The sequence below is a fragment of the Procambarus clarkii genome, chromosome 37 (genome assembly GCF_040958095.1).
Source record: "Procambarus clarkii isolate CNS0578487 chromosome 37, FALCON_Pclarkii_2.0, whole genome shotgun sequence".
NCBI lineage: Eukaryota > Metazoa > Arthropoda > Malacostraca > Decapoda > Cambaridae > Procambarus > Procambarus clarkii.
The window spans coordinates 41,609,499-41,624,639 of NC_091186.1; the positions used below are offsets into that span (position 1 = coordinate 41,609,499).

At 39.5% G+C, this 15,141-nt stretch overlaps 1 protein-coding gene across 1 annotated transcript in view; it reads left to right on the top strand.

The window, feature by feature from the left end:
- The window catches only part of LOC123753225 (uncharacterized), a 94,556-nt gene that overhangs the window by 51,377 nt on the left and 28,038 nt on the right, over positions 1 to 15,141 (top strand). The window contains exon 4 of the mRNA XM_069336971.1: positions 7,353 to 7,446. Coding sequence (XP_069193072.1) covers positions 7,353 to 7,446 — 94 coding nt within the window. The remainder of the gene's footprint in view (positions 1 to 7,352; positions 7,447 to 15,141) is intronic.

The following is a 15,141-nucleotide window of genomic DNA, read 5'->3' on the forward strand; positions in this document are numbered from 1 at the left end:
ACTTTATCCATATATAATTATTTTTCCCGTCACCATATATATATAAAACTCTTGAAAGGAAGTATTACTACACTAAATGTACACCAGTGTCTCTCTATGAAGACACTAAACACTCGGCGAAGCTCAATCGATGCAGTCTTGTACTGTGTTTCCTTATCTGTGGAACTACTCTCTGCAGGTACCAGGAAACAACAATGAGTCTACCCTGGTCACGGGCCAGCCAAACCACAATTCCACTAAGTGCCTCTTCATGAAGGCCCACAACCACAGTCCAGCCTGTTGCTGGCAGGTACCAATCAGCCTCGCTGTTGGGCCACTTCACTTGCAGATACTAGGGTAGCGAGCCCTAGACAGGAGCGTCGTGCAACTCACTGGTTACTCTCCTCTTCAGCACCTTAGTCAGTTGTCTCTTCTACCAGCCAGCCCCGGGTACGGCGAATCCCGTCACTGCCACTCCACAGGCAGACAGTAGGACACTTCACAGTCCTCTTCTGGCGGCGGCTCACTGCTTCCTTAAAGCAGACAGGTGTTGAGACCTTGGCTGCCCTGGGTAGACTGACTGTTCTTGCATCACAGCAGCCCTACGTTGACTCTGCGAATACAGACACGTCATCAGTACACTGGGACACTACATGGGACCACTAGGACATATCACTTACTGGCTTAGACACAAACGTACACCTTTTCGCTCAATAGATGGCGCTGATTGTCTAAGCGTCACCTCACCAGAGGTCAGCACCAGCTACCTCACAAGCCGACTAGGACAGGAATCTAGCATCTCTTGCCGGTATATTCCTGTCATCACTAGATGGCGTCGTCCATATTGTGGGGGGTTTCGAGACCGGACTCACAGATGACGTTGACATCACTGCTCCGTGCTCTGATGGTGAACTTGAATTCGTAACACTGGGCCCTAGAAAACTCAGGTGAGGGATGTTCTTTGTGCCTGCCTGGGCCCTAGAAAACTCGGGTGAGGGATGTTCCTCGAGACTGCCTGGGACCTTGAAAACACAGATATGTGATGTTCCCTGTGCTTGTCTGGGCCCTAGAAAACACAGCTGTGTGGAAGACCAGAAACAATCTGCACCTAACTGAGAAGTCAACTAGAGGACACCAGAAACAATTTGCACCATAGAGGGAAAGACAACTACAGGAGACCAGAAACAGTCTGCACCATACTGGGAAGACAACTACAGGAGACCAGAAACAGTCTGCACCATAGAGGGAAAGCAACTACAGGAGACCAGAAACAGTCTGCACCATACTGGGAAGACAACTACAGGAGACCAGAAACAGTCTGCACCATACTGGGAAGACAACTACAGGAGACCAGAAACAGTCTGCACCATAGAGGGAAAGCAACTACAGGAGACCAGAAACAGTCTGCACCATACTGGGAAGACAACTACAGGAGACAAGAAACAGTCTGCACCATACTGGGAAGACAACTACAGGAGACCAGAAACAGTCTGCACCATAGAGGGAAGGCAACTACAGGAGACCAGAAACAGTCTGCACCATAGAGGGAAGACAACTACAGGAGACCAGAAACAGTCTGCACCATATTGGGAAGATAACTACAGGAGACCAGGAACAATCTGCACCATTCAGGGAAGACAACTACAGGAAACCAGAAACAGTCTGCACCATACAGGGAAGACAACTACAGGATTCCAGAAACAATTGCACCATACAGTACAACCTAGATTCAACGTACCCCGATTCAATGAATCTCCGGCTAGGTCGCACACTTTTCAGGCCAGATTTCCCCACCCGTTTTGACGAATAATGTTTCGCCGAAGTGGGGGGGGGGGGGCAAATGTGTGGATTTACTTACGATGTTGGGACAGAGTTCACAGACTGGTGGAAAACTTTCCCATTCTATCACAGGTTACAATTAATAATTCCTTCATATGACAAGTTATGTCACACAAGTGGACCACACAACAATTGAATCATATGAACCAAACATCAGCCAGAATGGTAAACACAAGTGAAGGACTCTGTCTCCATGATTTTCGTTCACCGATTCAATGCACATGTATCTTTGCAGATTAATTTTAAGGCTGAAGCTTGAATAGCTAGGTAATGTGCTGAAATCTTCTTATATACATTTTCTGTGATGAATAAAGATGAGTGAAGGGTGGACAGATAAGGGAATACTGTACTGTAAACCTCACTTTACAGTGAGGTTTCACTCACTTTCGTCTGTGTCGTCATACAGTGGTACCTCAGCTTACGAATTTAATCCGTTCCCAGAACTGGTTTGTAAGCCAAAAATTCATAAACTGAAGCGAATTTTCCCATAAGAAATAATGGAAATTGAATTAATCCGTTCTAGACTCCCCAAAAAATTGACTTCAAAGTAAATTTTATACATAATTCACCCAAATTTTCAATACTAAAGTATGTACAAGTTATTACTTATCTTTACTGATGACTTTTGTTGGCATATGGAATATGGTGAGGAGGGAGGGAGGAGGAGAGATGTTAATGTTTGGAAGGGGAGTCTTCTTCCATTATAACATCAAGATGTGATGACTTTTCTGGGGGTACTCTCTCTCCTACGTTTTGCAGACATACCACTATGACCTGCTTGTGACTGACTGCTTGATTTTCTCACTATAAAACAATCCATAGAGGATTGTTTTTCCCCATCATTGTAACGCTTCTCTGTAGTGAGGCATCACATTGTCATTAAAAAGGTTAATGCAACGGCCTACAGTACTACAGCTTGCTCAGGGTGAGTCGTTTCAACAAAAGTTTGAATTTCTTCCCACAGCTTACACCACTTCCTAATTATTGAGGAAGGGACATTCTCTACTGCCTCCTTCCCCCCCCCCCCCCTCCCTGAAGACATTTCCTCAGCTGCCTCTTGTTGCTGCTCCTTGTGATCATTCTCACATGTGTTTTCTTGGCTTGAACCTTACCACTGACTTTCTTGGGACCCATGGCTAGATATATAATAAGAAATTTTATGTTCAAATAGTCAAAAATACAAAAATGCTGTAATTCTTTACAAAGAATTCAGGCACAATTGTCACTAGGCGGGAGGCACTGGTAAACTGAGGCTCAATCGCTGTGCCACCACGCACTAGGTCGGCCATATGTGTATCAACAAATTCGTTTCCTGAGGCAAAGTTCGTAACCCGATCCAAATTTTCCGAAGAAATTCGGATCTTAACCCAAAAAGTTAAAAAATAGGGGCATTCGTAAGCCAAGGTGTCACTGTAGTTCAGTGATCCATGGCTTTGAGTTTCAGATTAATAAATAATTTCTAAAACCAGTGTTTTAATAGCTCTTTATTATCCAAATTAAATTAAATAAGACCAAAAGTATTCTGTAATGTGATAGACATTTGCTCTTTGAGAAATTATTCATGTTATTGGCACAAGAACTCCAGCGCAAGTGGATGCGTCTAATCTGTGTGCACCCAACACCATGCATGTTTTGTACGATTTTGTCACAACAGTTCAGTGACCTATAGCTTCAAAATAATAAAATTAATAAATCAGTTCTAAAATAAGTATTTTTTATAGCTCTTATTATCGTAATAATGTTGATAAACTAAATTTATAACCCAAAAATATATGATTTGATGTAAATCCAGTATTTGAGAGAAATTTATGTTCTTGGATCTGGCTTGGACTACTGAAGGGTGTATAGACCTGGTCTGCATTCATATAGTTGGCACCCAGTGCCATTAGCTTTGTCTGCGAGTGATGTGTTTGTCCGCTGGTGGAAGAATATTCGTGGAAGTTACCATTATTTGACTACGCAAGTATTGTTTTACAACAAGATGTCTCAGGGCTTGCTAATAGAGCCTATTAGTACCAAAAATGAGTCAATATTTTGCAAGAACTAGTAGCAGAAAATCAACCAGCACAGCCGTACCCACAGAAGTTCACAAACGTACACAAAAGTTCATGACTTTTGTTAGACCAAAGCTGGAATATGCGACGGTTGTATGGTGCCCATATCTTAAGAAGCATATCAACTAACTGGAAAAGGTGCAACGACATGCCACTAACTGGCTCCCAGAACTGAAGGACAAGAGCTACGAGGAGAGGTTAGAGGCATTAAATATGCAAAAACTAGAAGATAGAAGAAAAAGAGGCAATATGATCACTACATACAAAATAGTAACAGGAATGGATAAAATTGATAGAGAAGAATTCCTAAGACCCGGAACTTCAAGAACAAGAGGTCATAGATTTCAACTCACGAAACAAAGCTGCGGGAGAAATATAAGAAAATTCACTTTTGTAAACAGAGTGGTAGACGGTTGGAACAAGTTAGGTGAGAAGGTGGTGGAAGCCAAAACTATCAGTAATATCAAAGTGTTATATGACAAAGAGTGCTGGGGAGACGGGACACCATGAGTATAGCTCTCATCCTGTAACTACACTTAGGTAATTACCCAGCACAAGCACAGCCACATCCAGCACGAGCACAGCTATACCCAGCACAAGCACAGCTATACCTAGCACGAGCATAGCTATATACTAGAAGGAGGAGAAAATATTTGACATTCAGTACCTTCCTCCCTTGGGTAAAAGTGACCATGTCTTTTTGGGAATAAAATATGCAATGCGTTATAATCTGGAAGAAAATATGAAGGTTGATGCAATTGAAAAACCTGACTTTGGGAGAGGACATTATGGCAACCTTAGAATTTTTTTTAGTGAGTATAATTGGACAGACTTGTTGCTAGGCAAGGAAGTGAATGAGATGAATGTCAAGTTTTGTGAAATATATGATAACAGCACAAAAAAACTTATACTAAAACAGAGATGCCGAACTAGAAAACAGGATTGGTTCAACAGAAATTGCGGGAGGGCCAGAGACCAAAAGACACAAAAATGGAATCAATACAGGAAGAGGCCAAACCCCCAAACATACCAGCGATACATAGATGCGAGAAACAACTACACGGCACTGAGGAGAGAGGCAGAAAGAAATTTTGAAAAAGGGATTGCAGACAAATGTAAAACAGAAACAGGTCTATTCTATAAATTCATAAACAACAAATTGCAGGTGAAGGATAATATTCAGAGGTTTAAAATGGGAAATAGATTCACGGAAAATGAAAAAGAAATGTGTGAAACATTAAACAAAAAGTTCCAAAGTGTATTTGTACAAAATTAAATCTTCAGGGAACCAGATGCATTAAGAATTCCAGAGAACAACATAGAGCACATAGAGGTGTCTAGAGACAAAGTGGAAAAAATGCTCAAGGAGCTAAATAAGAACAAAGCAGTTGGTGCAGATGGAGTTTCACCATGGGTTCTGAGAGAATGTGCACCTTAGCTCAGCATTCCACTTCAACTGATTTTTCAGGCATCCCTGTTTACAGGAGTTGTAGCTGATGTGTGGAAAAAGGCTAACATAGTTCAAATCTACAAAAGTGGAAGCAGGGAAGACCCCCTTAATTATAGACCGGTATCATTGACAAGTGATATAGTCAAAATATTGGAAAAAATAATTAAACCTAAATGGGTAGAACACCTGGAGAGAAATGATATAATATCAGACAGACAGTATGGTTTTCGATCTGGAAGATCCTGTGTATCGAATTTACTCAGTTTCTATGATCGAGCAACAGAGATATTACAGGAAAGAGATGGTTGGGTTGAATGCATCTATCTGGACCTAAAAAAGGCTTTCGACAGAGTTCCACATAAGAGGTTCTGGAAACTGGAAAATATTGGAGGGGTGACAGGTAAGCTTCTAACGTGGATGAAAAATTTTCTGACTAATAGAAAAATGAGGGCAGTGATCAGAGGCAATGTATCGGTCTGGAGAAATGTCACAAGTGGAGTAGCACAGGGTTCAGTTCTTGCACCAGTGATGTTTATTGTCTACATAAATGATCTACCAGTTGGTATACAGAATTATATGAACATGTTTGCTGATGATTCTAAGATAATAGGATGGATAAGAAACTTAGATGATTGTCATGCCCTTCAAGATGACCTGGACAAAATAAGTATATGGAGCACCACTTGGCAAATGGAATTTAATGTTAATAAATGCCATGTTATGGAATGTGGAATAGAAGAACATAGACCTCACACAACCTATATATTATGTGAGAAATCTTTAAGGAATTCTGATTAAGAAAGAGATCTAGGGGTGGTTCTAGATAGAAAACTATCACCTGAGGACCACATAAAGAATATTTTGCGAGGAGCCTATGCCACGCTTTCTAACTTCAGAATTGGTTTTAAATACATGGATGGCGATATACTAAAGAAATTGTTCACAACTTTTGTTAGGCCAAAGCTAGAATATGCAGCGGTTGTGTGGTGCCCATACCCTAAGAAGCACATCAACAAACTGGAAAAGGTGCAAAGACATGCTACTAAGTGGCTCCCAGAACTGAAGGGCAAGAGCTACGAGGAGAGGTTAGAGGCATTAAATATGCCAAAAATAGAAGACAGAAGAAAAAGAGGTGATATGATCACTACATACAAAATAGTAACAGGAATTGATAAAATTGATAGGGAAGATTTCCTGAGACCTGGAACTTTAAGAACAAGAGGTAACAGATTTAAACTAGCTAAACACAGATGCCGAAGAAATATAAGAAAATTCACTTTCGCAAACAGAGTGGTAGACGGTTGGAACAAGTTAGGTGAGAAGGTGGTGGAGGCCAAGACCGTCAGTAATTTCAAAGCGTTAAGTGCATGGAGACTTAATATGCCATAACTCACAGCGAACCTCAACAGTAATCAACCAAAATTAACTAATTTTCACCTGCCTATCGACGACCCTTCTGCCAAGCGTTCACTATACGCCTATCCCCACTATAATTCTCCAAGTATCTACCTCTAGAAACACTACCAAGAATCTATCGCCGTAAACATGCCCAAACATAGCAACAAGCATGGTAGGGGTGCCTCTCGCTCTTCATCCATAACTCTTAGAGATCTGAATGGAACGCTGGCAACGCTGCAATCCTCGCAGATGTTGGTAAACACAGCATCCGCTCCCCCTCCTCACTCTCCCCCTTCAACTCAACTTGATCTCAAGCTTTAGAATTCATTCAATCTATGGCTCCCTGTCTAAACTTCAAACCTCTGAGGAGTAACCCATGGCTGCAGAAACTGCACAACCTTGTGCTCCTGCAATCTGAAGCTATTTCGGCCCTCCAGGCCACAGTCACTCAACAACAACAAGCCATAGACCGCCTCCTTGAATCGTCGATGAACATCAACCAAGGAATTCTCAACTTACAAACTGTTGCAAATGACGCAAGGGATCAAATACAAAAGATTCAAGCCTAGGAAACCCACTCAGCTCAAAGTGACCTCCTTTAAAAGCTGGAAAATCAAATAAATCTCCTTCAGATTCACCAGGCGGCTTCTGAAGATGACCTAGAGCAGCAACAACTTCATGACTCCCTGATAATTAGCTCTACTGATCTACCTGATGAGCAACAAGGTGAGAATTGTTGTAACATAGCCCACACCCTAATTAATTCAAAGATCAAAGTCAATGTTGATATCAAATCAGCTATCAGGATAGATAAAAACAGTTCCCGTAGCAGTAGGAGAATGCTCATCAAACTTGCAAATCCCTCTGTTAAGTTTGACCTCATACAATCAGCTGCTAAGCAAAAAACCAACCTCTATATAAATGAGTGCCTTGCAAAGCAGCGCGGATCCCTCCTCTTCAGGCTGCGTACAATTTGCAAACAAAACCCTGGTCTTATCAAGCAGTGCTACACTAGGAATGGAACGATCATTGCAAAGAAGGAAAGTGCAGGAAAAAGATATGAAATAAAGTGTGACCAACAACTACTGGCCTTCTTTAGTGATTGTGGTATATCTGAAAACTTGAACCTGACCAATGCCAATACTTAAAATAACTCTTTGAGTGCCTGAGTCTAACCTAACTTAATATAACTTTGTCCAAGGTGTTGTCTCTGCCTTACCATTTACCTAATGTTCTCTCATTCATATAATTTCCTCAGTAATCAGTCAAGTCTCCATGCACTTATGCAAGCATCTACCTCAGTATCATTGTAAAATCTTACTCTTAAATCTAATTTTACCCTATTCTTTTTTAAATTTTAAATTTAATTGTTCTGATTTATGTCATTTATTGAAATTAATTATTGATCTCATTTTGTTCCCTTAATTAAGTTCATACTAATTATAGGTTAACCCTCAAACCGCTAGGGGCCCAAATTGAATTCACACCCACAGGCGCAACAAAAAAAAAAATCCAAAAAATTCTTTCGTCTTATAGAAGTGTTCATTTTTGTTCCCTGATCACGGAAAAAATAACAAAAAAATCGTAGGTAGCATATTTTAGCCGCAATAGGGTAGGGAAGTGTGGCAAAAAAGGGGCGTTGGCAGAGCCTTCGCCAGACGAGGTCTACTCCGCCCGAGCTGTCAGACGGCAGTTGCCACAAATATATAATTACCTAATTGATAATTATTTCAATGTCTCTGATTGATTTTTTCTTAGTTTTTTTGCAGTAATATTATTCCATACAGTGAATTGTGGTATATTTATATTATAAAATGTGTGAACCATCGCTGTACTCAAAATTATGGTGTGCATATTAGTGATTCAATTATTACGTTCATAAAACAATAAACAAATAGTTTTGCTGTTGTTATACTATATACACAGGTTATATATAAGTATTTGCATGTTTTGTACACCATAACGAACTACAAAGTTGGTCTTGTGAGTCAAAAAGCAACGAGGAGTGACCGCCAAACACCAGCGAGTCACTCACTGCCGCTCCCTCCTTCAACACCACCTCACTCACCCACATTCACCTCCCACAATACTCTTTCTGTATTTATTCACTATACACAGACTTTATATATACGTATTTACATGTTTTGTTCACCATAACTGTACATCTAAGCTTGTATGGTGAGTAAAGGCCATAAGACGTAGCTACTCACACAGTCAGCTGATCGGCGGCCGCCCTCAAGGCCAGGCGCACTAATATTTGTCCTCCAACAATATTGTTTGTGGTGTTATTACACTATATACACACATTATATATATGTATCTACCTGTTTTATTCACCATATCTGAACAAATAAGCTGGTATGGTGCCCAAAGGCCATAGTGGCCATTAGTAAACAACATGCCAAGTCGTGCAGACGACGCTCCTCCCTCACCAAAATGGCGGCTCCCAACCTACTCCTCACACTGTTATCTCACACTATACACACATCTTGACAGTCTCTACTGTTTTTTTTTTTCTTCTCTCCACCAAACTTGTGTATCCTTCATGGCTATCTAGTGATCTTTATTCTACTTCTAATTGTTTCAATTCTTTTGTTTACTTGTATTTATTGTTGTGTTTTGCTATAATTATTCTCTAATTATTGCAGACTTTGTATTTATGTAAGCATTTACCTCAGTGTCTTAGTAAAATCTTGCTCATAAATATAATCTTACCCTGTTATTTTTGTTTTTGCTTATAATTTTTAAATTTAATTGTAATTTGATTTATACACCATTTATTGTAATTAATTAACGAGCTCATTTTTTTTTCTATTTTTTCTTAAGTTCATACTAATTAACCCTTACACTGCTCAGGGGTCCTGGGGACATTTACACCCCTGTGCGCAAGAAAAAAAAAAAAAAAAAAAAAAAAAAAATTTCGTCTTCTAAACATGTTAATTTGTGTCCCCTGAGCACGGAAAAAAAAAAAAAATTGTAGGTGACATATTTTGGGCGCAATTGACCGAGGAAGTCTGGCAAAAAGTGGGCGTTGACAGAGCAGTCGTCAGACCCGGTCAGCGTCACCTGCGCTGACAGATGGGAGTTGCCACAAAGATATTATTACCTAATTGTTTCAATGTCTCCGATTGATTTTTTCTTAGTTTTTTGTAGTAATATTATTCAATAGTGTGTATTGTAATATATTTATATAATAAAAGTGGTGAATAATCGCTATACTCAAAAGTATGATGTGCATATTAGTGATTCAATTATTATGTTTATAAAACAATAAACAAATAGTTTTGCTGCTATTATACTCTATACTCAGGTTATATATAAGTTATTATACTCTATACTCAGGTTATATATAAGTATCTGCATGTTTTGGTCACCATAACGAACCACTAAGTTGGTATTGAGAGTCGAAAAGCAACGAAGAGTTACCGCCACACACCAGCCAGCCACTCGCTGCTACTCCCTCAACACACGCACTAAACTTTCTTCCCCAACAATACCATTTGTGGTGTTATTACACTATATACAGACGTTATATATAAGTATGTAAATATTTTGTTCACCACAACTGTATACCTAAGCTGATATAGTTAGTTCAGGCACTAAGAGTCGTCACTATACACAGATGGCGCCTGGCGGCTCCCTCACTCTTTCAAGGTCACACGCACTAAACTTTCTCCCCCAACAATACTGTTTGCAGTGTTATTACCCTATATACACATATTATATATAAATATCTACATGTTTTATGCACCGTAAATGTACACCTAAGCTTGTAGTGCACCCAAAGAGCATAGTGGCCACCCTCTAAACAGCTAGACAAATCGTGCAGACGATGTCACCTCCGTCACCCATATGGCTCCTCCCAGCATAATCCTTTTGCTGTTATTACACTAATACACACATTATATATAAGTATCTACATTTGTGTTCACCATAGAGAACCACTGACCTGGTATGGTGAATGCAAACAATAACAGCTAGCCACACAGTCAGTAAACGATGCTGTCTCCCTGCATCTCTCAGCATCACTCCTCCCACAGCGCTAATTATTACAACAATCCTGCTATTATCACAACCCTGGTTATTTATATCGCAGTCATGGGTCATCTGTAATATTGTCATCGCTAAATTATAACAATTATATATTTATTTTGACATTTTTCGGCGATGCTGTGGTCACAAGCTGAACAGCAATGCTGTTCGCTCATGCTGCGTGCGCCGGCCTTGGTTGCTCCAACAGTACTGTGCCTCTCACACCTAAGAATATTGCCCACGATTTTTTTTTAAATGGCATCTGTTTACAAGAGCCCTGAGGAAGCTACTGTGAACCCAGTGTAGCCGCGGGCCATTTGAATCGGGCCTGGCACCCTATGGCGTATATATACACCATGCGCACTGCGGGACATGTTACTCAGGGCGTATTTATACGCTATGCGCAGTTTAAGGGTTAAAGGTTCACAACTAAGCTATATTAAATAATTGATTTTTAAGATTATCTTTACTTAATGATTATTATTTGTCTCTTTATTTTTTGCTATATATTATTCTTGTCAGTCTACTGTTTTTTTCTTCTCTCTTAACCTAACTACTGTATCTTTCCTGGCTATCTACAGGAATCTTTGCTCTACTTCTAATTATTTCTATTTTTTGTGTATCTACGTTTATTGTTGTGTTTTGCTACAATTACTTTCTATTTACAGCAGTTTTAGTATTTAACTGTTCCTGTAATTGCATATCTTATTGTATCATGACATTATTGTATCTATATGCTTATTGATATTGATCCTGATTGAAATCTTGTCTCATACCCACACAAATCAGCACATTGATCATCATTATTGCAGGTATTACATAGCAAATCTTGCAAAAAACAAACTCCTAAATAGCACCTGCTTATCAGTTTACAACCAAAATGTTAGGTCACTTGGTAAACATTTTGATGATATAAATGCACTACCCACAGCACTAGGTACTAATTTATCATTCATCATTTTAACAGAAACTTGGCTAAGTAAAGTTTATACCCAACTCTACAATTTAGCTGGTTATAAAGCCATGCATAACTGCAGGCCTAATAAAAAAGGAAGTGGCACAGCAATATATTACAAACATACCTTCATCTGCAATAGTGTCATCAGTGATTGAGACGACTATTGTGAATATACCTTTGCCAAGTTCTCCAGTAAATCCCTTAAATTCTCTCTGACTATTGGTGCCATCTATAGATTTCCTAATACCAACATAGCTTCATTCTCAGATAACGTAAAGAATCTTATCATAAATAACAATCTCAACAAAAATCACATCATTCTGGGAGGTAATTTCAATATTGACCTGGGTTTTCAAAACAACCCTGAAGTTGACTATTTCCGTAACAGCATGCACTCCTGTATGCTAATCCCCACAATCACCAAGCCCACCCGAGTCACTCAAACATCTGCCACTACTCTGGATCACTTATGGACTAATATAACAGCTCCCCTTACATCTGGGGTAATCTATGACAACAACTGACCACTATCCTACCTTCCTCATAGCAAACATGGACACAGCACCACCAGAAAGCAAGAAACTCTCATTCAGGCTACACAGTGAATCAGCTTTAGGCAATCTTTCTAATGCACTTCACAATATTAACTGGGAATCTGAATTTAATAATACACAGGATATAAACTCATTAACTAACCTCTTTCTCTCCAAAACTCTAAGCCTCTACAACACTCACTGTCCCCTCCTTACCAAACAAGTAACTGATAAAAGAAAAAATAACCCGTGGCTCACAAGTGGCATAATCAAATCAATCAACAAAAAACATGAATATGAAAAGAAATTTAGGTTTGGCCTAGTTACAAAGAAAGTAGTTAAGAGGTACTCATCAGTGCTTACCAGTATCATAAGAAAAGCTAAACTTTCATATTATGAGACTAGATTCAAAGAAGCAAAAGGCAACATGAAAAGCACATGGAAAACCATCTCTAATATCCTAGGAACAAAACAACACTCCCACAACCGGATAACACTCTCTAAGGATGGCCTTACATTGTCATCTGATTTAGAAATGGCGAATGAATTTAATAGCTTCTTTTCGTCTGTTGGTGCTAACCTTGCAAGTAAAATCCCACAGACTCAGACACACATCAACACATATCTCTCAGGCAGCTATCCAAACTCTCTTCTCCTCTCACCAGTCAGCCCGACAGATGTTGTGTCCATCATACACTCACTAAAAACCAAAGCTGGGAACATCAGTGAAATACCATCCATTATATACAAGAGCGCCTCCCACGCCCTTGCGCCACCTATAGCTCTGCTGTTCAACAAATCCCTTGAGTGTCATACCTTCCCTGATATCCTTAAAAAAGCAAGAGTAACACTAGTTCATAAAGGAGGTAATCCGGCAGACATAAACAATTATAGACCAATATCAAACCTACCCATACTATAAAAAATATTTGAAAAAATTATCTACAAACAGCTTTACTCCTACCTCGTAAAATTTGACATTCTTAGCCCCTGTCAGTTTGGCTTCCGCTCCCAAAAGAGTACCAACGATGCAATTATTAGTCTCCTTGATATAATTTACTCAGCCCTTGACAAAAATGAGTTTCCGATTGGACTCTTCATTGACCTGAGAAAAGCCTTTGATACTGTTAATCACAATTACCTCTTACGTAAACTCCATCATTATAGAATTCGAGGCCATACACTGGACTATATCCAATCCTATCATAGTAATAGACACCAATGTGTAGCCATCATTAATATAACCTCTCCCACTCTACCAATAACCGTTGGAGTGCCACAGGGCAGCATTTTGGGACCTCTCTTATTTCTTATTTACATCAATGATCTGCCTAATGTCACTAACATTCTGAAACATATTTTGTTTTCTGATGATACTACCCTCATCTACTCTAACCCCAACCCACATACACTAAATAATGTTGTTAATAATGAACTAAAAAAAGTCCACTTATGGATGTCAACCAACAAACTAACACTTAAACGGAAAAGACCTCCTACATCTTATTTGGAAGCAAATCTACAAATGCAATTCAGCTTCAGATAGACAATGTAAACATTAGCAATAAAAATGATGGAAAGTTTCTTGGCCTATTCCTAGACAAGAGACTCAACACTTCAGTACCCACATACAACACATAACTAAGAAAGTCTCTAAAACAGTTGGTATACTCTCCAAAATCAGATATTATGTACCTAACTTTGCTCTCATCTCTCTATATTATGCACTAATCTATCCCTATCTTAATTATGGTATCTGTGCATGGGGTTCAACCACTGCAAACCACCTCGAGTCCATCATTACCCAGCAAAAATCTGCTATCAGAATAATAACAAATTCTGCTTTCAGACAACACTCAGCCCCCTTGTTTAACTCCCTAAACATGCTAAACATAATCTCATTCCACACATTCTTTTGTGTCAACTACATTTACAAAACCCTGTTCTTAAATGCAAATCCTGCTCTGAAACTCTCCCTGGACAGATGTAATAGGACCCATTATCACCACACCAGAAATAAATATCTCTTTGATATCCCCAGAGTCAAACTTAATTTGTGTAAACACTCTATGCAAATAAAGGGACCCAGTCTATGGAACTCACTCCCTATTGAATTGAAAAGCTATCCAACTTTGCATCATTCAAAAACAATACTAAAAAGTACCTAATTTCATCTTCATAGTTTTTTACCTTTTGCTTTAAAACTGCACTGTATCTATTGCTACCCAATCTCCCAATCTTTATGTATCCAATCTGAACATCTTTATCATTGCTCTCTTCTTATATGTGCTGTCAATCTGCTGTATGGTGTCTATTAATCTTGTTTAAATTACCAATCAAGCTGTCAATGTAATCAATCAGAGCTTTAATATACTTACTAATCTCTCTCATCTCATTTTTTTTCTTGCAATGTATTTGTTATCATTTTATTAATTCTGATAGAATTTACCTACTTAAAATTATCTGTTAGATTAAGGACCTGCCCAAAACACTGCGCGTACTAGTGGTTTTACAAGAGTGCAATTACTGTACTACGCTATGTATTCTCACAAACCCAATGTACCTTCTTGTATATAAATAAATAAATATGACAAAGAGTGCTGGGAAGACGGGACTCCACGAGCGTAGCTCTCATCCTGTAACTACACTTAGGTAATTACCCAGCATGAGCACAGCCACACCCAGCACGAGCACAGCCATACCGAGCATGAGCACAGCCGTACCCAGCACGAGGACAGCTGTACCCAGCACGAGCACAGCCGCACAGGCAGGTGTAGCTGGTAAGGTGCTCCAGTGGATAAGGGAGTATCTAAGCAATAGGAAGCAAAGAGTTACGGTGAGGGGTGAGACCTCCGATTGGCGTGAAGTCACCAGTGGAGTCCCACCGGGCTCTGTACT